This window comes from Gopherus flavomarginatus, chromosome 1 (assembly GCF_025201925.1).
Source record: "Gopherus flavomarginatus isolate rGopFla2 chromosome 1, rGopFla2.mat.asm, whole genome shotgun sequence".
Lineage (NCBI taxonomy): Eukaryota > Metazoa > Chordata > Testudines > Testudinidae > Gopherus > Gopherus flavomarginatus.
The window spans coordinates 91,913,485-91,939,760 of NC_066617.1; the positions used below are offsets into that span (position 1 = coordinate 91,913,485).

The 26,276-nt window shown below is 39.9% G+C and overlaps 1 protein-coding gene and 1 long non-coding RNA gene across 4 annotated transcripts in view; one reads left to right on the forward strand and one right to left on the reverse strand.

Annotated features, from left to right (window-relative positions):
- Nucleotides 1–26,276, forward strand: part of ANO4 (anoctamin 4) — a 322,929-nt gene that overhangs the window by 147,301 nt on the left and 149,352 nt on the right. The window contains exon 7 of one of the 3 annotated variants that reach the window (XM_050934624.1): nt 2,764–2,918. In XM_050934624.1, the coding sequence (XP_050790581.1) occupies nt 2,764–2,918 (155 nt within the window). Of the gene's footprint in view, nt 1–2,759; nt 2,919–26,276 lie in introns of all 3 variants that reach the window. The other 2 variants (XM_050934633.1, XM_050934643.1) reach the window with 2 other exon arrangements.
- Nucleotides 1–26,276, reverse strand: part of LOC127042744 (uncharacterized) — a 439,524-nt gene that overhangs the window by 107,986 nt on the left and 305,262 nt on the right. The gene's annotated exons all lie outside the window — the stretch shown is intronic.

Here is a 26,276-nt window from a genome sequence, read left to right on the forward strand (position 1 = left end):
TTGTGTGCCCTCTATATTCCGGGTACTACTTTAACTTACAGCAGTCTCCTAAGGGTTGCATATAGGGCGTGGAGAAGGGACCACAATCAGCCCCATTGTTTTTAAAGACTTTGCTCTACCTTTCGTTTACTTAAATATCCCCTTGCTTTTTTTTTCTCCTCTCCTCCCAAAGTGGCAGTTTTATAGGGAAAGTTTAGGCAATTTGTTTTCCTGAATTATTTTAATGCTCTGCAGAATCTTTCCCTAGTGTATTGCTGATGTCATTTGTCAGTACTGTATGCAATATAGATACAGATGGTCTCTTGTCATTTCCTAATGCTTTTAAACTTCTTTTTTACTTGACAAACCGTACCTTCTGTACCAACTCTGCACCTGGCAGGCATTGTGAAGTCAATATTTTAATGAGCGGTTCTTTCAAAAATTCCCGTCCTTTAGCCTGCAGTGAACCCAGTGTCCCAAGGCTAAGTGCCGTGTGGAACCTTCTCATTTAAACTAAGATGCTTTCTCATAACCAGAACCAAGGAGGCAAACAACACCAAGCACCCTTGCTGGGAATATTTATCCTTTTTTTCCTGCAAGATACATTTTTTATATTGATTATGCACAGTGTTCAGACGGTGCCATTTAAAATGGAAGACAATTCTCCTCTGGGAAAATGGAATGAAAATTCCTGACACTTAGTGCATTTGAAAGGCAGACTATTTGATTTTAAGAATTTTTTTTTTTATTAGCTGCAGGGTTTAGTTTATTTCTGGCAGGGATGGTTTGCCAATATCCAGACAGAGGGTGACTCATCACAATCAGGAAACTACCCCAATCGTCTAGTCAGTTTGGCTGTGGAATGTTAACAGGAGGACTCCTGCGGGCTCTTCTCCATCACTCCACTCTCACCGTTCATTCCAATGGCTGAAGAGTTTTGATATTTCAATATGTAACATTGCTTATGTCAGGCTCTAAACACTTTAATGTTTCTTTGAAAAATATCCTTCAAAACACATTTACAGCCTCCACATTTTGAGCAACATACCCCATCTACACAAACCTGCCAGCTGACAGGGGTGGTACTGAGATTATAGTGTGTGTGTGCGTGTGCGCGCGCGCACATTATATAATAGAGAGAGGTGGTGGTAAAAAAGTGGGAGGGATAAACGGCAACCTTCACCTCCACACCTAACCTGACTCTTTAAAAGAGACTGGTTTCCTGGTTTATTAGATTTTTGGAAAGGAAAGGAATCATCCTCTGCTGATCTGTTCCCCCCTACCCCAAAGGAAAAAAAAAGCTAACTCTGCTTGTTGCAAGGATAGAAAATGCTTGAACCGATCCATTATTTACAGGTAATAGTCAAGAAGTAGTGTTTTCTTTAGCCATTGCTAAAGATAGTCTGGTAAATCAGAAGGTAAATCAGAAGGTATGTTCAATAGTTCCTTAGTGTTCTAAAGTTAATCTAGTGGGACTATATTGGGATGGAAACAGAATTTTTATGTCATCGTCATGAGGGTCACTCACCAGCATGGTGCCTTCTGCTGGCCATCTCAGGGATTAGCTCTCTCAGACGGTGTGCCCTCTCCTGATGGTGCCTCTCCTGTTGTTGTCCACACCTGCAGACCCACCTCAGTCCAAGTCCCACAGTGTCCTCTTCATGACTCAGCCCTCCGGCCAGGCCACCATCCATGTTTTCCCCCTTCTGGGGGGAAGTATCTCCCAGTTCTACTGTCCAACCACTTCCCCAGAGGCAAGTGGGAGGGACCTGGGCCTGCCCACTACTCTGGGTCCCAACCCAGGATCTGTAGATAGCAGCCTCCTGCTGCCTCTCCTTAACTTCTCCACCAGTGCTGCTTAAGTTTCCTGGGCCACTTCCACATGGCCTCAGCACATTCTTCACCCTCTTCTCAGGGCTTTCAGCCCGCAAGTCCCAGCAGCCAGCCAGGAGCTCCATTATGCTCCCCAGGTCCCTGCCAGTACTGCTCTGTCCAAGGTGCTAGCTTCCTTCCACCTGCAAGGCACCCAGTTCTTCCTCCTTGAGCTCCAGGGAGTAACTGCCCCTGCTCTGCCCTGTGGTGGTTCTTATATGGGCCTTCTGAGCCCAGATTGGCTGCTTCTCACAGCCTCTCTTCCTATGGGCTGCTTCCTATGCATCCTCTTTAGGGCTCTATAAACCCCTTATATGCCAATGTGGGTGGATGCCCCATCACAGTCCTCTTCTGCCACCTGTGGAGGGCTATTGAAGTTGTTGCTGCCGTACAGGGTACCTGCCAGCCAGGGGTGAGTTATGCTCAACACAGTGGGTCATAGTCCCCATCACTTTTGAAATGCTTCCAATTCTTTAACTTTGTTTGTATGCAGATATTTTAGTACATTAAACTGTTAGTCTTCAGCTTTTGTTTCAGAATAACTCCATCTTTTACTTAATTTTATATGTTAAAAGTTCCTGTCAGACTTCAAGTGACATAAAATCTCCCTTTGTCTCCCTTTCCTCACGACTTTAAAGCTTGTCTAACGAGGTGTCCTAGTTTTGAATCTGTGAGGTCAGTACCCCTTCTGCTTAAGTGGAGACAATCAAATCCCAAATTTGTATGGGATGCTAGACAAAGCTATTAATCTTATGAAACATCACACACAAAGCACTTAGACTTGGCCCACTTCTCCTAATTGCTTACCAGTCAAGCCTTTTATATTGAATCACACTGAAATTTGTAGTTCCTTAGGTTCAAATGGTGATAGTCAACTATGCTTTGGTAATTGTTTTTGCTCTTCACAGGGAGTACCTGATAAAAACAAATCCAATGGGCTATATTTTAGGGATGGAAAATGCCGGATTGATTACATTCTGGTGTACAGAAAATCTAGCCCACAGACAGAGAAGAGAGAAATATTTGAAAGAAATATCAGAGCAGAAGGACTACAAATGGAGAAAGAGGTAAGAGAGCTTCTCTGATGAAAATTTTAAAATATAAAACTTGATAGATTAGTAAGGCCTGATTCTCATTTACTCTAAGGCAGTGATACTCAGACTGAGGCTCAGGAGTCACAAGCAGCTCCTTAATGTGTTTCCTGCGACTCTTTGCAGGACATAATATCAAACCACTGTGTGATTTAATTATTAACCAATCAGGATGCTTTTACTATGTTATTAACCAATTGTAGAATATTTGGTCAGTCTTTTTGCTGTGAGAATAATTGATATATAGAACGTGAAACAGAGAATTCACACTACTGTGGCTCTTTTGGGTAATGTTGATCTCTAATTTGGTCCTTGAGCCACTAAGGTCTGAGTATCACTGCTCTAAGACCTCTTTACACTGCCTTGTCAGAGGAAAGGGGCCCTAAAGTGGGTGTCAATATACAGAGCAGTGTAAATGGGTCCTAGTGTGAATGAGAATCAGACCCATAGATTTTAAGGCCAGAAGGAACCACTAAGATCATCTTGTCTGATCTCTGGAATTACAAGGCCATAGAATTTCATCCAGTGACTGCTGCAGTTGAGGGAATACATTCTTTCCTACCATATAAGTAAACACTATCAAGCCCTCTACTGTACAAAAATTTGAGATTAGTGAGTAACATAAATGCCATTAAAACTAATGATATTTCTGATACCACAAAGTCGACCATCAATAATGGGAAAAACTAATGTGAAATATACTGTGTCAACTTATTTTTGAACCATATGTAGCAGGGGCAAAGCTTATGAAAGTCATACATGGGTAAGTGGCTTAGTAACGTGAGGAACATGCTTAAACATCTCTTCAGATGTGCACATTTTCTGCCCATCCCCCATTTCTTTTTACATTTATGAATAAGTTAGTGTGCATGGAGGGGGCTAGAGACTCAGTGCCAGTCAGTATGGAGGACGACTAGTACTTCACCTTACTTGTGCCTCATGTACTCTCGCTTGTACTGAAGTGTAATGCTTGCTGGATCATACCATATAAGGATTTGTAGATTCAAGGCCTTCCTGAACTACCTACCATGTGTCTGTTTATCTACCTGTCTTTATACACTGTCCCACTGATTTTTAAAATGCATTTTATCAGCCATATGCCTGTAGTTCTTCTGCACATGCCCCTGAACAGCACGCTTCCTATCAGAATGCTAACTGGGAAAAAAATGGCAGGCCTTTCTCTTTGAAAGGAATGAAAATTTGATACATATCTGCCTTCCTTTTAACATTTTTTTCTGATAGATATTGTGTAGTGGTTACCATTAGAACATCAACATTTACCAGTAGCTACTACCTCAAGGTATCTTGGAAATAACCTTCATGTCACAACGGTAGTTTAATGACAGTGTATTTATTACATAGGTTTCTTGCTTGTACTCACAATGACCTGTTTCACAGAGAAAATTCAACATCATGTTGACTAGTTACTAGCTAATACAGGAGTATGTGGCCGTTCAAGCCCAGATCACAAAATCTGATCTTCTTTCATAACATAAAGTCAAGAACAAACATGAGGAAATATTTTTTGTAGCTTAAGTTTTATCAAAACAGAAGATGAACATGAAATTAATCCTGCCTATTGAGCTGTCTGTCAAATAGTTCTATTTTGAAGAACTATTTTATTCTGAGAAATTTGAAACAGGCTTTTGGATTTATTATGGCACCAAGACCAACAGTAAAAGCTACAAAGGCATTGTCTTTTATGTATTGTGGATGTTAAATGCAGCATTTTGCATGGGAAACTTTTAAAGTATTTGTCTTTAAGGTACTTGGTATCGACTTTTGAGGTTCTCTCTTTGGTGGCTATACAGTTGTCTTCTTTCAAGTCAATGGTGTTTGCTGTTTTACTGCCTAGCATACAAGTTCTCTGAACGTTCTGCCATCTCACTATTCATTTCAATTTCTCTATTATGCCATTGACATGCAGCTATATTTCTCATTAATACTGTTTGACCAAATGTGACTTCTTGCTCGAATTAGTAATTGGACATCTCTAAATTTTGTTTCTCTCAGACTGATCAAAATGAGGTTGTCACATAGCTCTAGTAAATACTTTTAACATCTAAATGTGTAGTCTTTTAGAAAATATGACTTTGACTTTAAATTAAACCCTAAGATACATATTTTATAATCATTTTGTCCTTTAATTGAATTCTAATCAGAGGAAATACCTAGAATTACAGTACCAGTAGCTTTCTCTGTACATTAGCAACCTCCAGGTTTGAACTCGATGGAATGATGGTTTGTGTCTCATTTCAATTGCATGGGTCTGTCCTTTGATGAGAGTTCCAAATCAGTCTGGGTTTCAGTGCTGGAATGTATAAGTAGCAGCTTTGGCTGGTGCTTGTTACTGTTGCATAATGAACCTGCTTCCATGGGAAGAGAGCTAAGTTTATAACTGGAGAAGGTGTGAGAGACAGCTTTCTCCAGTTCTGGCTGCTGAACGTCAGCCGGTATCAGTTGTGAATCTTGGAGTAAGGTGAACATGGGTTATTCAATAATTTTCTGTTTGGCTCTTGATTGTTTCTCATCTGGCTGCTTGACTGTTTGTGATGTTGCTTTAGAATTTTGACATTAGTCCTGTCTGCTTTAGCCTGTTTAATTTGAGATGAAGTGTTGAAATAGAAACTTAAAGGGCTATTCACATTACAACTTTGAAACCAAATTCACCAGAAACACTGCAATGAAAGGATGGCATATGATACTGGCTACTCTGACAAATACAAATGATGCAAGAGCCTGTGGAGGCAGTTTTTGAACCAGTAAGACAAATAGCATGAAATCTAAAAGTTAAATGAGAAGAGGAGGCAGGATATCAGAAACATGAAGCTGACAAAATCTGGACAGTTCCTGAATGATGAAGGTCATTAATATTTTGTCCACGTGTACCATCCCCTCAGAATTCACAGACAGGTTCCTGGGCTACGGTACATGGCTCTTGTTTGGAAATTCCACCATAATCTTCTTATCTTCAGCAATAAACAGTGAGGAGGTGCTAGCATGAAAAAGAAATCCTTAAATACTAAAGTGATTCAGGATATAGAGGGCAGAGCCGTGATAGCAGTAATTAATCTGAGTGGTCACAAGTTCACAATTGGCTAAACTTACACACTAAGCAGCACTGGTGCTGATTTTTATGTAATGTTAAAATAATTTTTTTTCAGTGTATAGGAATTGGAGATAGTATTGCTGTCTTGTCTCAGTTTGACCTGGGTCATATCCAATACATCTGTGACTGGGAGATAAAGAAGTTCTAGGTATTTAATGCAAAATATGGGCCTAACATATGTTTTTAAGAAGAACCACAGGACAGACTATATCTTTTTTGCAGTCAGATACCAAACTTTCCCATATTGATTTCTATTTTATCTTACATGGTCTCTCAAATGATGTGAATAGCTGTGATTTCTGGGCCTCAGGATTCTTATCACCCCCTATTGTTGTTCAGTTTATACTATTGGATGCAAAACTAAAATTCAAGTTCCTGTGTTTAATGGGCTGCTCAAAGATGAGAATACTGTTTGTCTGTCGATACAGTTTCAGTGGTTTCTATAACGACTGTATGGGAATCTTGTGTGGCCTATCAGAGGATTCTAATTGGAAAAATATTAATGGGAAGATAGTAATTAAGATGCTTGTGTTCATTTATTGAAGGTACTTCTATTTCAATGCATATCTGATGCATGAAAAGATGCTTATGATACCTAGACTCTCAGAATAGATTCTATTTGATTTCAACTCAGTTTACTTTTTCTTTTATTATAGTTCTTATAGCTATACTGAGTTATTGCATATATATTTTTTGCTTACTAACATTCTTTTATCCAAATTTTTGAGTATGCCATTCATAAAATGAATAATAAAATATAGCTTCAGAAACATTTGCACAATGATAAATGTGTAAATTGAATTTGGTTAATTTTTTGGGGTGAGAGTCTGTGCTGAACTCAGTCCATGGTGAGGACAACTAAGGTATCTCAAAGCTATGTTTGCGCCTTCCTAATTCTGTGCTGCTCTGCAGTACCCATTAGACAGCCCTAGGATCAGTCTAAGTTAGGACAACCTGTCCCTCGCTGCCACAGTGCTTCCCAGAATCTCTGAAGCATTGTATCCATTCCCAATGCATCCCTTTCATCCTCAGCCACATCTCCAGTATGTCTCCTACTCTTGTGAGTCCCAAACATTTTAGTACTGCAGCTCCCTTGTAGATATTTTAAAATGTGGTGTTGCCCTACAACCAAATACTGGTTTTGGTTTGTTTGTTTTTTACCAACACAGGACACTAGATTCAAGAGGGACCCTAAAATGTGGACAGTTTTGCAACTTGTCCATCACACAGTTTGTTTAATTCTATAATCCAATCGTGGCAGTGCTCACTCACCTTTGGCGTGCCCTCTTATGTCGGTGTGGGATGTTGCCACTATATTCAGTTCCAGCATCTCCTGAAATCTGCCTGCCACTGGTCCCAGGTTTTCTGTGGCTCCACCCAAGTCACCTACATCCAGACCCATTCCAGGGTAGCAGAAACAAGTCCAAGCAAAAGTCCAAATGAATAATTCTTCTGCCCTCTTGGGCTACCGTTCTCTTCTCTACTTAAAAATCCTATCTCGGGGCTCCCTCCCACAGGAGCCTACTTTACTCCCACTGTGAGTTTCCCTCTGTAGAAAAGTCCTGCCTTCCCCACAGTCTCTCCCTAGATCTTGCCCCCATTTTTTCCAGGGCCCACTATGGGTACCTTCCTTAGTCGGCCTACCCCAGGCCTTTCCCAGGGAGGGAACTCCTTACCTCCTCTCTCATGGGTCTTCCCTCCACAACCGAGCTCCCTCAGTTAACTTATTAGGCCTTGCTCTGCCTCTTCTGGCCAGGAGGCAGTTAATTAATCAATCACCCTACAGATGCAAAGCATGACTAACTGGAGTTTTTGTCCCTTATCTTGCATGTGATGAGGGTTAAACCCCATCACACCAATCTAATCCAGGTTTTTAAACTATAACTTGAAAATATGAATTTTTTGGTGAGTTTGCGCACAGCCTAAGATTTTATGAGAGAAATAGGCCTTTTCAAATTGCATAGTTGCGCAATGTTTGGATGAATCTCTGATAGCACTAGATATAAGTTGTTTTTGAAGTTTAAACAATTTCTGTGTTTAGTTTTCACAGAAATCATGGTGTTAACAGATAAGAGGAAGCAAATGGAAGCAGCACTTTCATAGCTTAATTACTGAGTTCTTCATACTTTCCTTTAAATCCAGAATTCCTGGTTTGTTAGATCTGAAAGTTGGTCTTCAGTGTGACAATCCTAAGAGATTTTCTTGATCTGAGATACTTAATGTTAGAATGGAGTCAACTCTTATCGAGAATGGATTTCAAAGCCAATCAGTGTCTGGAGATCATGTTCAACTCCAGGAAAATATTTGTCAAAATATGAATACTGTTGTCAAGGTTTTTTCCCCACTTTGAACTTTAGGGTTCAAGAAGTGGGGACCTGCCTGATCACTTTTAAGTTTAATTACTAGCTTAAATTTGGTACGCTGCCACCAGCCAGAAGTCTGTGTCTGGCACACTTCTGTTCCCCCAAAACCTTCCCTGGGGAACCCAAGACCCAAACCTCTTGGGTCTTAAAACAAGGAGAAATTAACCATCCCCCTTTCCTTTTCCCCCCACCAATCCCTGGTGAGTTTAGACTCAATCCCTTGGATTCTAAAACAAGGAAAAATTAATCAGGTTCTTAAAAATAAAGCTTTTAATTAAAGAAAGAAAAGGTAAAAATTATCTCTGTAAAATCAGGATGGAAAATGCTTTACAGGGTACTCAGATTCATATAGACTAGAGGGACTCCCCCCTGCCTTAGCCTGAGACTGAAAGTTACAGCAAACAGAGGTAAAAATCCTTCCAGCCAAAAGACACATATACCAGTTGAGAAAACAAACATAAGACTAATCCACCTTGCCTGCTATTACTTACTATTTGGAAACATGAGAGACTGATTCAGAAAGATTGGAGAACCTGGAATGATGTCCTGTTCCTCTCAGTCGCGAGAGAGAACAACGAACCAAACAAAAAGCACAAACAAAGACTTCCCTCCACCAAGATTTGAAAGTATCTTGTCCCCCTATTGGTCCTCTGGTCAGGTGTCAGCCAGGTTCACTGAGCTTCTTAACCCTTTACAGGTAAAAGAGACATTAACCCTTAACCATCTGTTTATGACAACTGTCTGGGCAAATGTGTTAATATATGGTCTTTAATAGTGTTTTGACCACTTTCATTTTTTCTTTTTAAAAGTCTAACACTGGAAACATCTTAGTAACACCCTTTTCAATGTGGCATTTCCAAAGACAAAGCTTCTGCATGAATCCTTTGATTTTTCTCTTTCATATCAAGTATATTTGTATCCCTATCACGAAGTGTGGTTCAGAGCTTTCAATTTGTCAAATATCTCCACCAGGTAAACGAACACAGTCAAGAAGTTCACATTACACACATAGTCCGCAAGGTCTGTTTTCCCACGGAGGAAATTCTGATTTCATCACACAGTTCGAAGGTGCATTATAACACTCTCCCACGTGAAAACTACCTGACTTCATTGTGAAACAGAAGTTGAATGTGGCAAGAAGTAATTTCTTTGCACTGCACCCTAAAGCCATTTGTGTTCACTGCTTGGGATTGTATAAAATAATCAGTTTTAATACAATGTCAAGGGCCTAATGTCCTTCAGGTTGCCGCTTCTTTGATGCCAAAGTTTGGCAGTGAATCATACATAGTGTCCCAGTTGCTGCTGGCGCCACTTTTGTTACTTCTGCTGCAACCTCACTGTTTTTTTCCAGTCATGGCTTCTGCCCCCTCAGTGCATAGCCCCATACAAGTAGCCTGGTTAAAACATTCATCCACTATTAATTTATCAAGGATCTTAAGTATTTCCTTCCTGGTGGTTTGGGTTGGGCTTTCTTTGTAACATAGTAGGTCTTCAGCTGTTGTACTTGCTTTGACAAATGTCACATAACACAGAAGCTGAGCCTGTTGGCTATGTCTGTGGATTCATCAAGCTGAGATGCACAATATTGATTCTTCATAACTTGTTCTATCAAGAGATCCTGGACATTTTCTGCAAGGTTATCAGTGCACTGACAGATTCTGTTTTTTGACATAGTAATGGTTTTCAGTGCCCTGGCTGCTTGTTCTCCAATCTTAATTCTATACATGTCTATTGCTGGTGGAAATAGAAGGGTTTTGCCAATGGTGTGTGCTTGTTTGCATTTTTAACTTGCATGGCCACAACATAAGATGCCTCTAAGACTTTTTGGGGAACAGTTGCTGGTTTAGACATGACTTTTTTTTTTTTTTTTTTTTTGCTAATGCTTCTCATTTGATGGAAAAAAATCACAGCTCTTATTTACAGATTCTTGGTGTTTGGTTTCTAAATGCCTCTGTAGTTTCCCTGACCTCAAACTTTCATTTACTAACACCTGAAAATAAATGGCACATTGTGGCTGTGGACTTTGTGCAGTAATATTGAGACATGAAAATCCAGCATAATGTAACTGTCATCGCATTATCTACTTTTCTTCCTTTTTTGTTTAACTTTATTAATATCATCTTCTTCAGCCAAACCTTTGCTACATGAAGGCTTAGCATTTGGTAAAAAAGGTTCCATTATAAAAATTAGATGCACCAGTCTCCCCCCTCAGTCCCCATCCCTTATCTGCTAGTTCCACCAGCACTGAAAGCCTCTCTTTGTCCTCCACTCCAGCAGGGAGGTTTCCTCCAAGATACTTCCTGCTGAATCCTGCCCCCAGCAGCAGCCTCTCTGGAGAAGGCCCTCTGCAAGGTGAAGGGCACAGAGAGGTCCTCCCTTCCCACCTCCTCCCACCCCCATAGCAACAGCAGTGTAAGATGCATAGGTAAGATGCAGGTGATTTTTAAGCCTAGTTTAACAGTCTCTTAATTAAGAAAAAATGAAAACAAGCATATGGATTTTAAAAAATTCCAAAATACTCACGAGTTCACCATGAATCCTTTGTGGCTCCCCAAGGCAACAGTGACTTGCAGTTTGGGAAGCACTGCCCTACACCAGTACTTGCAAGGGGAAATTCAGATGGAAGCCTTTAGGCTGTTTTCTGCAGGGCCGCCCAGAGGATTCAGGGGGCCTGGAGTCTTCGGCAGCGGGTCCCGGGGTGGAAGGACCCCCCCCCCCGTTGCGGGTCTTTGGGGCACTTCGACGGCGGGTCCCAGAGTGGAAGGACTCTCTGCCACTGAATTGCCGCCGAAGACTCAGCACTGCGGCGGGGGGGGTCCTTCCACCCCGGGAGCCACAGCCCCGGGAGCTAGACCATCGTCCATAAGCTAATTTCTGATATTTTTAAAAAATCAGTCAACATATTTGGGTTTCAGTCTGTTTTTTGATGTTCCCTTTCAGTTAAAGAAAGGGTTGGTTTTGTGTACCACTATTTCTCAGTTTTTTGTTAACCATTCATGTTATGTGCTTTAGTGCTATATGCCAGATTAAAAACCTCAACATTGTGACCATCAGTGTCACAAGATCACCAGGTCATCCCCTAATTGTGCTTGATTATCTACCTTAAGCAGCAACTGATATTTGTGGGGCAACATCTGGCCATTGATATGAAGCAGAATATAAAATAGGTACTCATTGCAAGACAGCTCATTCTTATCTTCACTAATGTGTGTGAACTGATAGCTACCAGTAGGTATAATTTGGGGAGCATTCTGAATCAAAGATACTATATAAGTATATTATTATCTTTTGACTTTATGGGTTCTGAATGTGTTTGTGGAGGGATAGTAAGTACTCTCTAAAGTAGTTTCCTTTAATATGGCTATAATATTGTGCTAATGAGGACAAGGCTTTAGAGGCTTAGTACTGTGTATTGAGAAAGTTGCATGTATTCAGCAGTGACTTGGCTCAAGTCTTGTTGAAAGTAATGAATGTAATGAGAAATCACAAATGACAAGAATACACAGTATAGTATAATATAGTAAATCTCGACTGATCCCGGAATGTAAAACCAAAATTAGCTTAAGACCATGTCAAAGTGAAGTAAAAGGATTGAAATATAGGCTGAATAGAGAGAAAACTTTACAAGCGGAAACTTAAAATACAGTTATATTCAGAAAAGTGATTATGTGAAAATGCCACATTTTTAATCAACAGCTCTTCCTCCAATATATATACAGTTATAGCAGTGCTCTTTTCTGACAAAAAATAATTTCTCCTACTTTGTTCTCTTGTTAGTACTTATGAGCCAACACAGTTATGTTGGAATGAGCTATGTTCTGTCCCCGCTCATGCATCATTGACAGTGTTACTAATGAAGTTCCAGTTGTACACCCTTTATTATTGGTTGTGATGCATGAGTTGGAAAGAATAGCTTAACTTGCAGAACCCAAGTTGTGTTTGCAGAGCTGGCAGTTAGAAAAGATATTGTGTAAGCTTAGGGTGACCAGATGTCCTGAAATTATCAGGACCATCTTGATATTAGATGCTCTTCTTATATACTCAGCTATACCTCCCCCTCCCGATTTTTCATACTTGCTAGCTGGTCACCCTATGTAAACTCAGCATGTAGGTCATTGAGAGGCAGTAATTTTAGTCACACTAAGATCTTGTCCACACAGAGCCTTAGTGTGCGGCAAGTTGGGTTGTGAATCTACGGCGCTGTATAGCCAGCTAGCTGTGTCGACCTGCTGCCACACACTCAAAATTCAATAGTGTCTTTTGACCTATTGCTGAGGATCTGCCTTTTAAGTGCTGATGCATTCTGAATCGGCTATGTTATATTGTTTTGTTCGTATTACTATTTATATATTGTCTCTTTTGCTGTCTTAAACTTCGTTTTAAAATATACTTCGGGAAAGTTGCAAGATGAGTAAAATCCAATTCCTTCCTGTCCTTTCCTTTTTAATTCCCTGTCCTCTAACTTATCTCAGCATCATCCCTCCTGCCACATGCACGCACTTGCCCATGTTCATGTACATGCACATGCACATACATGCACACACAGAGAAACTGTAACCAACATTTATTTCAAAACTCCTACTGCTTTTTTTAGAGCTTGGATTTCACTCTACACCTGCATTAAGCCAAATACCAAGAAATCTGATCAAGAATTGCAAATTTTCTCTCCCAGTTGGGCAGACATTTGGGAAAAGCTAAATCTTCTCTGATCTTTCCTTTTGAATAAGATCAACTGCAGTGTCAATTTACTATCTGACATGTCTTCTGTTATAGACTATGTTAAGCATTTGGATAGATTTGACTCTCTATAATAGGCCATTTCAGTTGCTTACTTTTCTAATCCTATTATCCAGTATGTAAATAGTAGGAGCTAATGAATTTACAGAGGAAGTTATACCATATGTGGTAGCTGCAGTTTCATGATCAGCATAAATACCACATTATTAGCAGGCACAGTTTATTATTTAGATTTCTAAGCACCATACCTGACTGCAATCACAAATCAAGCACTTAGGCATTTAAATGTCAGCCATGGATTCCAAGCCTTGAAGGGAGCACCGTGATCATCTACTCTGACCTCCTGTATAACACAGGCCACAGAACTTCCCATAATAATTCCTAGAGCAGATCTTTTAGAAAAAACATTCTAGCTTGATTTTTAAAATGGAGAATCCACCACAATCCTTAGTAAATTGTTTCAATGGTTAATTAGTCTTTTTGTTAAAAATTAATGCCTTATTTCCAGCCTGAATTTGTCTAGCTTCAACTTCCAACCATTGGATTGTGTTACACCTTTCTCTGCTATGCTGAAGAGCCCATTATTAAATATTTGTTGTCCATGTAAGTGCTTACAGACTGTAATCATTCATCCCTTAACTTTACATTTCTTAAGCTAAATGGATTGAGCTCCTTGTGTCTATCACTACAAGGCTGGGTTTCTAATCCTTTAATTATTCTTGTGGTTCTTCTCTGAACCCTCTCCAATTTATCAAAATCCTTCTTGAACTGTGGGGATCAGAACTGCACGCAATATTTCAGAAGAGGTTGCACTGGTACCAAATAAAGAGGTAAAACAACCTCTCTTCTCTTACTTGAGATTCTCCTCTTTATGCATTCTGGGATTGCATTAGCTCTTTTGGTCACAGCATCACACTGGGAGCTCATGTTCAGCTGATTATCCACCACAACCCCCAAATATTTTTCAGACACACAAACTGTGCCTTGAAAATTGCACGTGCAACAAAAGAATCCTCGGTAAGGCCAAGCTGAAAATCAAAGCCAACATATGCATTAGCTGTGAAAGTGAAAGCCTAGTTATTTACTTTAACATGTTCAGCTGCACGCTCTCTTTGTTGTTTTCTTTTGACAAGTGGCAGGTAATCCATGTGGCTCAGCATGTGCAAGCCATACACAGATCAATTGCCCATACAAAGTTTCATTCTACACTGAACAGTAAATCAGTTAATTCTGTAATGCAAAAAGCTCTCTCAGGAGACTTAATAAAATCCGTGTTTCAAAGATAATCCATAGATAAGTGAATAGGTATCCAAAAGAATGGCACACAGTGCCAGGTTTCCTTTTCATAGATTGCACTGCTCCAAAAAGGCTTTGTCATTATACTGTAGAGGCATCTTCAGTTAACTGGGCAATATGAGAAAAAACGATTTAGTAGCCAAGCAAGAGAAACAATAATTGTGGGGGTGTTTGTTTGTGTTTTTTTTTATCATGATGCTCAATGAAGATTTAGATTATGAGCACTGAAGAGGTACTTGGAATTCTATATGGATGGAGTTTGAACTCAAGTTTCACAATGCAGTTTAAAAAGTAGACTTTTGACCCATTTCCCTGGGATGTGTCTAGAGTTCTTTATAAAGTAAATGCTCTGTGTAGTTCACAAATTACAGTCTTTTACACATAGACTGTAAAAGTGGCAGGCAAAGAAGTCTGGTGTGAATGTAGTAGGAAATGTTTCATTGAAATTATTGATTTGCATTTGAAGAGAATAGAATAGCTAGATCAGAGGTGGCCAACCTGAGCCTGAGAAGGAGCTAGAATTTTGCAATGTACATTGCTAAAGAGTCACAGTAATACCTCAGCATTTCCCCCCCACCGGCAGCCCCACCAATCAGTGCCTCCGCCTCCCTCCCCGCACCTCCCGATCAGCTGTTTCATGGCATGCGGGAGACTCGGAGGGGGAGTGGGAGGAGCGAGGGCACGGCAAGCTCAGGGGAGGGGGTGGTAAGGGATGGAGTGGGGGCAGGGCTTCTGGCAGAGCCAGGGGTTGAGCAGAGAGCACCCCCCGGCACACTGGAAAGTTGGCGCCTATAGCTCTAGCCCCAGAGTCGGTGCCTATACATGGAGGCATATATTAACTTCTGAAGAGCCACATGTGGCTCTGGAGCCACAGGGTGGCCACCCCTGAGCTAGATAATATTAAGAAACTGGAATAATGGTTTAATACCAATGGATTGAAAAGATTTCCACAAATAGTCCATTTTTTTCTGCAGAGAAGTTCAGCATTTTTCTCTTGACATAGTTTTCTGTGTCCACTCTTTGTAAATCAGGTTTAAAACCTTTGGATGACACTGTGTTCAGAAACATCTGGCCTACAAAGGATTATATGTGGAGCACTCCATCTGAAGAGGAGATATTTTTTCTTCTTACATTAATATGTTCTCTTAGACTCAGACTTTAAGGCCAGAAGGGACCATCATGATCATCTAGTCTGACCTCCTGCAAGTTGCAGGCCACAGAACCTCACTCTCTTTCTCCTGTAATAGGCTTTTCACCTCTGTCCGTGTTACGGAAGTCCTCAAATCATGATTTAAAGTCTTCAAGTTAAAGAGAATCCACCATTTACTCTAGTTTAAACCAACAAGTGACCCATGATGCAGAGGAAGGTGAACCCCTGCCCCAGGGTCTCTGCCAATCTGACCTGGTGGAAAATTCCTTCCTGACCCCTAACATAGTGATCAGTAAGACCATGAGCATGTCAGCAAGACCCACCAGCCAGACATCTGGGAAAGAATTGTCTCTAATAACTCAGAGCCCTCCCCATCTAGTGTCCCGTCTTCGGTAGTTGAGGATTTTTGCGACTGGCAGTCGCAGATGGACCACATGCCATTGTAGGCAATCTTATCATACCATCCCCTCCGTAAAGTTATCAAGCTCAGTCTTGAAACCAGTTAGGTTTTTTGCCCCCACTGCTCCTCTTGGAAGGCTGTTCCAGAACTTCACTCCTCTGATGGTTAGAAGCCTTAGTCTAATTTCAAGCCTAAACTTGTTGATGGACAGTTTATAGCCATTTGTTCTTGTGCCAAATAATTCCTCTCCATCCCTGAAGTTTATCCCTCTGATGTATTTATATACAGCAATTGTATCTCCCCTCAGCCTTCATTTTGTTAAGCTAAACAAGCCAAGCTCCTTAAGTCTCCTCTTGCAAGATAGGTTCTCTATTCCTCTGATCATCCTAGTAGCCCTTCTCTGTATCTGTTCCAGTTTGAATTCATCTTTCTTAAACATGGGAGACCAAAATTGCATACTGTATTCCAGATGAGGACTCACCACTGATTTGTACAGTGGTAATAGTACTTCCCTATCTGTTCTGGAACAACGTCATCTGATGCATCCTAGGACTGCATTAAACTTTTTCATGGCTACATCACATTGGAAGCTCATAGTCATTCTGTGATCAACCAATAAACCCAGGTCTTTCTCTTCCTCTATCGTTTCCAACTGATATGTCCCCAGATTATAGCAAAAATTCTTGTTGTCTTAAATGCATAACTTTGCACTATTAAATTTCATCCTGTTTCTATTACTCCCATTTTCAAGGTTATCCAGATCTTCTTGTATGATATTCTGGTCCTTCCTGGATTAAATTGTAATTATTCTATAAGATATATTTTTTGTAGCTGCATTGATTTCATAGCAGAGTATTTGTCCACTGTAGACTCTAGGAGAACCTGTTAGATCCAATAGTCTGTAGCTACTTAGAGCACAGTGAGAGCTTTAGATGCTTAAGGATTGCAAGACTGGGCCCTTACAATACAGTTGTGCTGATTTGGTGGTCAGAGCTCTAAAACTGCCCCGAGTTAGAGGAGAAGCAGGCCTCTCTGGAAATGACAGCCAAATGTAGTAGTGTCCCATTGAATTCTCTAGGCTTTAACACTGAGTCACCCTGAAAAATGGCATCTTTTCTTACAATATTTCGGAACCTGCAGGTGAACAGGAGTAGCAGCCTCATAGATCTGGTTGAATTGCATTGAAGCCAAAATGTTCTGACAAAGTTTTCATTGGGAAGGTTTTTTTGGTTCTTGAGCACACTGGTCAGCAGACAGCACATGTGCTACATACACCCTCTATAACCTGGTGGTTGGAGTGTGAGTCCAAGGTTCAAGTTTCTGCTCAATTCAGAGTGACCTGCATTGGAAATTTTTACTCTGAATCAGGCAGAGCAGAGGCTTGAACCTGGTTCTCATATATCCCAGTGCCCTAACTACCAGGCTGTAGAGGATGAATCTCACACTCAAAAAGCTCAAATTTTGATTAGAAAGCTGAGACTCTGACTCAGTTTTGTTTTCATTAAAATGTTCTAAGGGCTTGTTTTGGTTCCAGTGCCGAGCTAAAACAAATGTCAAAAGTTGCCACAAAACAGAATCATCATCCTCTAAATCGCTCTCCTGATATGGCCCCCCACTACTCCACTCCATGCGCAGACAGATGATGCAACAGAGTAAGGGTTGCCTTATTTTCTCTTATTCCCCTTCATGGGTGCATAAAGCAAGAGAGATGTTTACCCACCATATATCTCTTAGTTTTTATTGGGGCTCTTGAGGCTTTACTGTGTGTTCAGAATTAGCTACAATAATATGCAGTTATAGCTTTATTTGTTTCTTGCCCTTTTGTGGGTGTAATGCACTGATGTGAGTGAGATTTAGCAAAGCCTGAACTGGGGGAAGCATTCTGTGGAGATAGCCATGAAGTCTGAAAGCCTTTGCCAGCCAGTTAGACCTGTCCTTCTGGTTAAGCTCTTTTCTAAATTACAAAACCCCATTCTGCTCATGTAAACCTTTTATATTCAGACATGAAAGCTTTTCAAATAATCCCTCAAAATGCCTTGTAGGCAAAACAGTTTAAAGTAACATTCCTCTGGCAGTTTTAGTACTACAGTATTTATTAAGTCTGTTAGACATCCTTTGTAATTTGTATTAATAGGTTTACATAGAGCTTTCCATTTGGAAGGAACAGCACTGACTCCTTTGTAAAATATTCATTGTTAAGCACTAATATAAAAACATTGTATTTATCTTTTGATGCAACCATCTCTCTACTTTTCTTCTCCCTGTTTAATATTTGAAAGATGAAGCCCTTCAGAGCTAAATAAAGGTAGCAGAAAACTAAAATAGAGAGTGGTTAGTTTGAGGGTCTTGATCCTACAGTTGTTTAGTCTGCAGAATTCCTGTTGGTTTCAATGAGAATTCTGTGCATGGCGTGTTGATGAATTTTAGGTGCTGTTATAGACTTTGGACCTTCATGTTTTAAAATTTAGCTTGCTGACCTTTGCTTTGAGTTTCATATATGAATGTCACATTTTGAAATATTGCAAGGGTGGGGTGCTAATTATAGCACAGTACCCAGGTAGATTTTCATTTGAACGAATATGCCCAAATATACATTTCTGGGAAATACAGTTATAATTCTTTCCCCTCTAGAACCTGACATATTTTGATGCCTGTTGAATAACAGATGTCTAAAACTGAAAATAAAGCATTCAAGTATTTAGAACATAAACATTTTGAATCTGTATAAATAGGTTTTACAATGAAGTCAAGTCAGTTAGAGAATTAGTTTCTATCCCAAACATTAAAATCCATCAAATTTTAGTGGATTGTTTTTCATATATTTTAGTGTAATATGCTTGGTCTCAGAACTAGAAACTGTTTTTGAAGCACACATCAGCAAGTTCCGTTGTCTGTTTCCTATTAGCTTGATTTCTACTTGCCCAAGTCAACTGAATGTTTTTCCCTAATATTAAAATTCTTTCTTTTGAGAGGAAAAATTACATAATGACTTTTTATCAATGTCATATGACCTTTGTTCATAGGTGATTCTTGTAAAAAATGGTCACAGGATTCAGACACTTATAACACTCTTCCTATCCCACTATGTATCTGAAATATACCACATTGATTTTTTTCTGAATTACCAAAAATAAGAGAGAGTAGCATTTTGTAATGTAATTTTTCGTTTACAACTGTTCCTAAAATAGAAGCTTTTACAGAGATATCCATGGTATGGGCAAAGCTTCTCAGGCATATTTAAGTATGTCACTCTTATTTGTTGCTGTTCTTTATACATCCAAAACCGTTTTATAAGTCTGTAAGCTGCAATCAGATGGGCTGAAGAGGCTTAGAACCCATTTAATTATCTCTCAGTGAATGCACAGTTGGGATTTACAGCCCTTTCACCATCCATATCATTAGGCCATTTCCAAACAATTTAAAAAAATCAAATGTTTTAAAAGTATAGAAAATACTTAAAATGCATATAATTTTCATAAATTGTAGTTTAATCAAATAGATATGCATATTGTTGTTGTTATCTAAAATGTGCTTTGAAATTCACTTGCATTTCTCTTCTTCCTTTCCCATCATTGTAAGTGAAATGCCAATTTTCTGAGTGACTCAGTATCAAAGTTTTCAGAATTTAGTGGCAGTCTTCCACCCCTGTAGCATTGAGACTGTCTGGAATCCTCATCCCTCTAGAAGTGATAATGGTACTCCAGTGTATTTCACTGCATATATAGGAACTTAACTCCCATTGATTTAAATAAGTTTTAGGCTCCTAAATACCTATGAGGAGCTGGACCACCATGTTTCTTGTCTACCAGGGATCTCTTTATCTACTCTACTCAACATGTGAGTCATCCTGGCTGACAAGCCCCTCAGTGAGGCAACTGTAATATTTGTTTGCTATGACATGACCCAGCCAATCTTGTTTTCAATGTGTACGTGTACAATGGTGATGGCTAGGGAACCTGCATATTACCTGGTTGCAGTTAGTGTCCTGGGTGATGTGGATCATTTATTCCCTCTTATTTCCCCTGCATTTTTCCACTGTGCATTCATTGTCTACCTCTACTCTTCCCATAGCTAGATATTAGCAGGCCTCCAAGTGATTCTGCTGCTGTCATGTTTGGAAGGATAATTGCAAAGAACAAAGGTTAGCCGATATATAATGCTACTGAACAACTGAGCAGACCAAAGCTGGCAGGAGTGGCTCTTTTCTGAAGTCCACTACTCCCATTCACTATGAAAAAGCAGGGTTGGGGGAAGGATGGGGAGAGAGAGGAGGAAGTAATAAATCCTCCTCCCTTCTCCCAGTTTACTTTCTCCCACCTTCTCACAGGGTTTTATTCTTGTCTCCTGCTCTTCTCCCTCTACAATCTCTGTCTGAGTAATCTCATGGCCTCACACAACTTCAGCTATCTCTCTATGTTGATGACTACAAATCTAGCTCATCACTCCCTCCCTACCTGCCTCCCTCCATCAGAACATGTGTTTCAGTTTGACTTCCTGACATCTCCTCATGAATGCCTTATTTTTCCTCTCAGATTCTCACCACTAGCCCCATTCTTGGTCATTGGGAACAGCACCATCATTTTGTTCACAGTTTGACTCCTTCCCTTCCATTGCCCTTCACATCTAGGCTGTGTCCAATTCCTGTTGCTTCTTCCTCCACAATATTTCAAGATTAGACCTTCTTTTTCTGTCCAGACTTCTAACAGCTCTTGAGCAGGCCCTTATTATCTCCCATCTTCTTTGACTCTCTGTGACTATCACTTGAGGATATCTCACCCTCAGTGGATAAGTGGAGGACACTTGTAGCATGCAATGTTTGGCTTCCTATAAAACAGTGTAGAAGGATGTCCAGACCAGTGAGGGGTTGTGTCACCTCCTGCCCTGTGATGTGGGGTGCCTCACAATGTTGCGCTGTTGTAGTTCCCAACCTGGGCCACTTACAAAACAGCCAAACAGTATGAAGATCATATCCTGAATGTTTGTGTATAGCTGCAGTCCTGGTTGCATAACTCTAACCCCAACAGCCTGTTAGCAACACACCAGCCCCACTCTGGCTTCCAACTGCCTTGGTTACTACTTGCAGGGTGATACCAACACAATCCCAATCCCAAATTTCCCCCAAAATATATGTTCTCCAGTGTCCTGTCTCCTCCTGGACAATTCAGATACTATAGATCCATTGCCCCTTAAGGGGTCAATATCCAGTTTGTTAATTTCAGTGGAGTTACCAAACAGCTTGGTTAAAACACAATACTGGATTAGTTTTGATTAAAAATGTAATGAGTTTATTTAACTATAGAGAGATTTTAAGTGAATATAAGGTATTAAAGTCAGAAATAGTTACAAGAGAAATCAAGATAAAATGCTTTCTAGTAGCTAAGATTTAACAAACTAGACTCGGTTCAAGGTAAAATCCTTACCTCATGTTCCCAACAACATTTCTGACCAAATTCTCGGGTCAGGATGCCCTCCCCCCAAAAGTCAAAGGGCTAGTTCCTTTGTTGTCTTAGGTGGAAGAGTGTGAAAAACCAAACTTTTCTCAGAAAAGTCTCTCTCCTTGTCTCCTGTTGGAGCTGTTCCACTTTGTGTAAATAGTTAAATATTCTTTGGGTCATCAAGAAAGACAATGAGTCTATAGTGTGGTGGCTAGGGTACTCCACTGCAATGTGAAAAACTCAAGTTCAATTCTCTCACATCCCAGGTGAGTGCCCTAACCACTGAGCTGTTGGCAGGAGCTTCTCTCTCTCTTCCACACACTCCTGAAATGTCGAAGTTTTGTTCTGATGCAAAAGAAAACAAATGTAACACTGCATTGTTTTGCAAAATGGAATTCTTGTTTTCTGACCAACCCTACTACCGCTAAAGGCAATTATCTATTTTTTACATAAGACACACACACACACACACACACACACACACACACACACACACACACACACACACACACACACACACACACACACACACACACACACACACACACACTATGTGTGACTATGGCAAAGTAAAATTAGATTGAAACTCTACTGCCCATAGTACAAGGACTGTGATTGTGTACAAATCTTATGTGAATTTGTAAGGAACTGGGCAGGCTACTTGTATATTTCTTCCCCCTCTTGCTCAAAGACAGGCACAGTCTGGCCCTAAATATTTACCATTAGATCCTGGGTAAATTGTAGGTATTCTTCAGTTCTGATCATTTGTATTTGACTGCAAAGTACAGGTCTGTGTTCCCAAATACAAATTATGTTTCTAAAGGCATTTAATATGTTGCATAGTTTTAAATTGGTTGTGTTTTATATCACCTAAGAATTTTTATTATAACCTTTTACAAACTCAGTAATATGGGCTGATCATTTTATGTCTGCAGATCAAGCCAAATGCAGGTTTAATAATGCATTGTGTCCCTCTTGGGGACATATTCTACCTAGTTACGTCAGCAGATGCAGTTCCCAGGAGCAATGATAACAATTTAATATAAACATCCAAAACCATAAATCTGTTACACTAATTATACTCCTGGGTACTCAGCCATCTGGTAAATTGGATTGTTCCTTTATGAATTAAATTGATGGCTTTCACAAAGAAGAGGCTTTCTTGTCATGCCTTTATACATTTGACTTCAAAAACAGTTATACTTGAAACATAAGAATCAGCTTCTACTTTAGCTAGTGATAAGTATGTATTGATAGTAAAATATCCTGCCCTGAAACCTACTGATACCTTTTGAAAATATGGTCAAATTACCTGAAAAGGGAAATTACCAGGAAAAGGGATAGTTTTGGGAAAGCTCCCTTCCAAAATACCACTGTGACCAAAATAATCTTTATTTTTATTTTTAAAAGTCTTCATTTCTTTATTGATTTTTTTTTTAGACAGTGAAATCAAACTGTACCTGAGATACAAAAAATATCAATAAGAAACAAAAATCAAACAAACACTTTAGAAAACTAAAGTTCCGGACTGCTTCTTCACCTTACCTTGATAGCACCTCTGTAAGTCTCATTTGCTTCCTCTTTTCTGTTCTGTTCAGGTTCTTATGCCCTATTCCCATTAACTTAGCATTTGAGCACCTTCCAGAGTTAAAAAATTAAACAAGGAGACTCACAGCTGTCAGTTGAAGTTTCATCTGCATCCTTCTTCCCCTTGTCCTGCCCCCCAAGAGTACGGGAAGAGGTAATTGCACTTGTAGGGTTTTTAGTTTGTTTGGGGTTTTCTCAGTGAGTTGATGATCTGTGTTAGTCTTCGGGAAGGCGAGTTAGAAGAAGTGCTTTGTGGATCTGGATTAGCACGTGGTGAGCTTTGCAGTGGTTCTGAGTTGCTGTTGGAAAGAGTTCCCCAAGCTCAGGCTAGTCCCCTCTAAAAACCCAGTCTGAGGCCAGGTCCACACTACAGCGTTAAATTGATTTAACGCTGTACCCGTCCACACTACAAGGCACTTAAAATCAATTTTAAGCTGTCTTAAAATCGATTTCTGTACTCCAGCTAAACGAAAGGAGTAACCCTAAAATCGATATTACTAAATCAATTTAGGGTTAGTGTGGATGGAAATCGAAGTTATTGGTCCCATTCTTTTACTGAGCTACCCAGAGTACACCGCTCCGGAAATCGATGGTAGCCTGGGACCATGGATGCACACCACCGAAGTAATGTGCCCTAGTGTGGACGCGTAAAATCGATTTTATAAAATCTGTTTTATAAAATCGATTTTATTAATTTCGATTTTACTCTGTAGTGTGGACGTGGCCTGAGAAAAGCTTTACTCTTGTGAAAGACAGTTCCATTTTTCTTGAGGCATGGAACAGTAGAGGATGGAGGGTCCTGAGGATGAGGTGGTCCTTAAGGTGTCCTAGGACCAGGCCATTTAGCACTTTGAACATAAGGTTGGGGGCTTTAAACTTACCCTGTTGTTCCATGGTGAGCAACGCAAAGAATGGAGAGCTGGAACAGAGTACTGTTAGCAGCCTGTTTTGCTGGGGAGGCACACTGCTACATTCTGCACCAGCTACAGTTTTCCAGAGGCTGAGGGTTTCCCACCCAAATAACCTGCAATGCCATAATCCAGATAGGAGATGACAAAGAGATCTGTATATTATCATTGCTAAGTCACCATCAGCCACAGCATTTGCCTTCATGGCCTTATGTGGAGGAGAATTCCACAGGTTGACTCGGCTGTGCATAAATCCCCTCTCTCTCTCGATCCCAGTACAAAGTGACTAGAATCATTATCAAATCTGAATGGTTTGAGTAGGTAGTGGTTTGCACTCACTTAGCACTGTTGTAAATGACTTCATAAGGTGTGGGGCTATGGAGAATCAGGCCTCCTATATCTTGAATTTATCAGTTTTTCTCTTTCTCAACTACCTTAGCTTTCTCTGCTTTTGCTGCTGGCTCTTCTTATTCATCTTAATAATGCTGACTGCTTTCCTCATCTTTCCTGCATTTAGCATTTTGCAGCATCTTTACTGCTTTCTATGTCTTGGATTTCTTATGTAATAACTAGGGCACTTCTTTGTCAGACCTTAAGAGAAACCATTGTTCTAAATACAGTTCAGGGTGATTTTTCCTTTTGCCTTGCTCACAACATATACTGAAGTGCTTCATCCACTGAGAAGAATTTATCGCTTCAGACAGTTGCCAACATTTACAGCACCAGGCTTTCTATTTTCCTGTTAACTTTGCTGCCACTCTGCTTTCATACCATGTATGGTAGTGCTGTTTTTCTCAATAGTTGCACAGAACTCTTTCCTCATTAGTGCTTTGACAGTTTTGTATTCATCTGTGCCTCCTAAACTCCTAAGTTAAACACTGCTTGAAATGCTGAATAAATGTTGAGACATCTTTTATCTTGTCCCTGTTTCCTCTTAGAACACTATTTTAACAAGGCAGTGGAATATGGCCATTCTAGAGCCCAAAGGGTTTCAATACTCCCTCCCTTAAGTAATTATTCGTGATTAAAAAAGTATATATATATGGGAACCAAAATAACTGATTGCAGTAGGCCAGTAAGAAAATGTGGATTCTTTTAGCCACAGCGGTGGACACAGAACTGCTCTGCGCAGTGTGACATTGTGGTTCCTCCATTTCAAAGGGATGGGCCTGCTTACTTCTAAAAATTATAAACCTAATGTGAAAATTAGAGTAATTCAAAACTGTTCCTCCAGGGTTGTCAGTGGAAAGGTTTTTGATGCTGGAGGTGTTCCCGCTACACTTTCAGTCAAGTGGATGTGGTGTAGTAGTGAGGTCAAAAAGTAGTATGTGTGATTAGTAGTGTTAAATGATGGGGTAGGGGAACATCTGGAGAGAGAATGGAGTAACGGGGTGCAGAGTGACTGAGTGAGATTGCATATGATGCTGAGGCAGAAGTGAAAGAGCCTTTGTTCTTAGCTTTTACTTTAAACTATTTCCCAACTGATGACCATTTATCTTCCACCTTCTCTTTCCTCTCTAAGGCAATGTGATAACTGTTGTCAGTAAGACAATATGGTCCCACTGGTAAATATTGTATTAAGAAATCCCACATACTATCTGTGATTAAGATTTCAATGGTCCAGTTATTCAATATTCATTTCTTTTCAAAACCTAGTAGAATGAATATACATTTGTATGTTATTGTGCAATTTTTTTCAACCCATTTCTTCACGAACTGACACACATTTCTATCCTGATATTTGAAAATATATCATCCACAATGGTACATATTCTTTTTCAATTGAAGTCAACCTTGTGACACTGCAGTATTGAATGATGTAAAATATGGTGTCTATGCATTACATTTCTTGAATACGTTGGGTATGATTTTACATTAAAAAGATATGGTGAAATATCCTTTATATTATAAATAATTGTATTTCCAGAAATGATGGTTTGTTAACAAAATGTTCAGTGTTTTGGATATCTTTCTTTTGTCTCATGCTATAATGCTGATGACACTTTACCCCATACTTTACCACACCTACTGGAGAAATGATTCAGTGTTTGGTGATCTTTACAGGTGGACATATCTTTTTGAAGTTGTATTTTCATAAATTCATCAGGGAACGATGGATGGATAGATAGATAGAACAGACAAGCCCAGGATTAAATTCACCTCTGTATAACATATGTAATCAGATCAGAACTGACATTGCCTAATGCTATGGTGGTGGTGGACCTCTGATCAAAAAGATACGATTAGAGCTAACTTCTCTCCCAGCAGTCTCTCCCTGCAAACCCCAGGGTTCATAAATCTATACATGCAAGCTCAGAATTGGGATAGCAGACAAAATCTATAACTTAT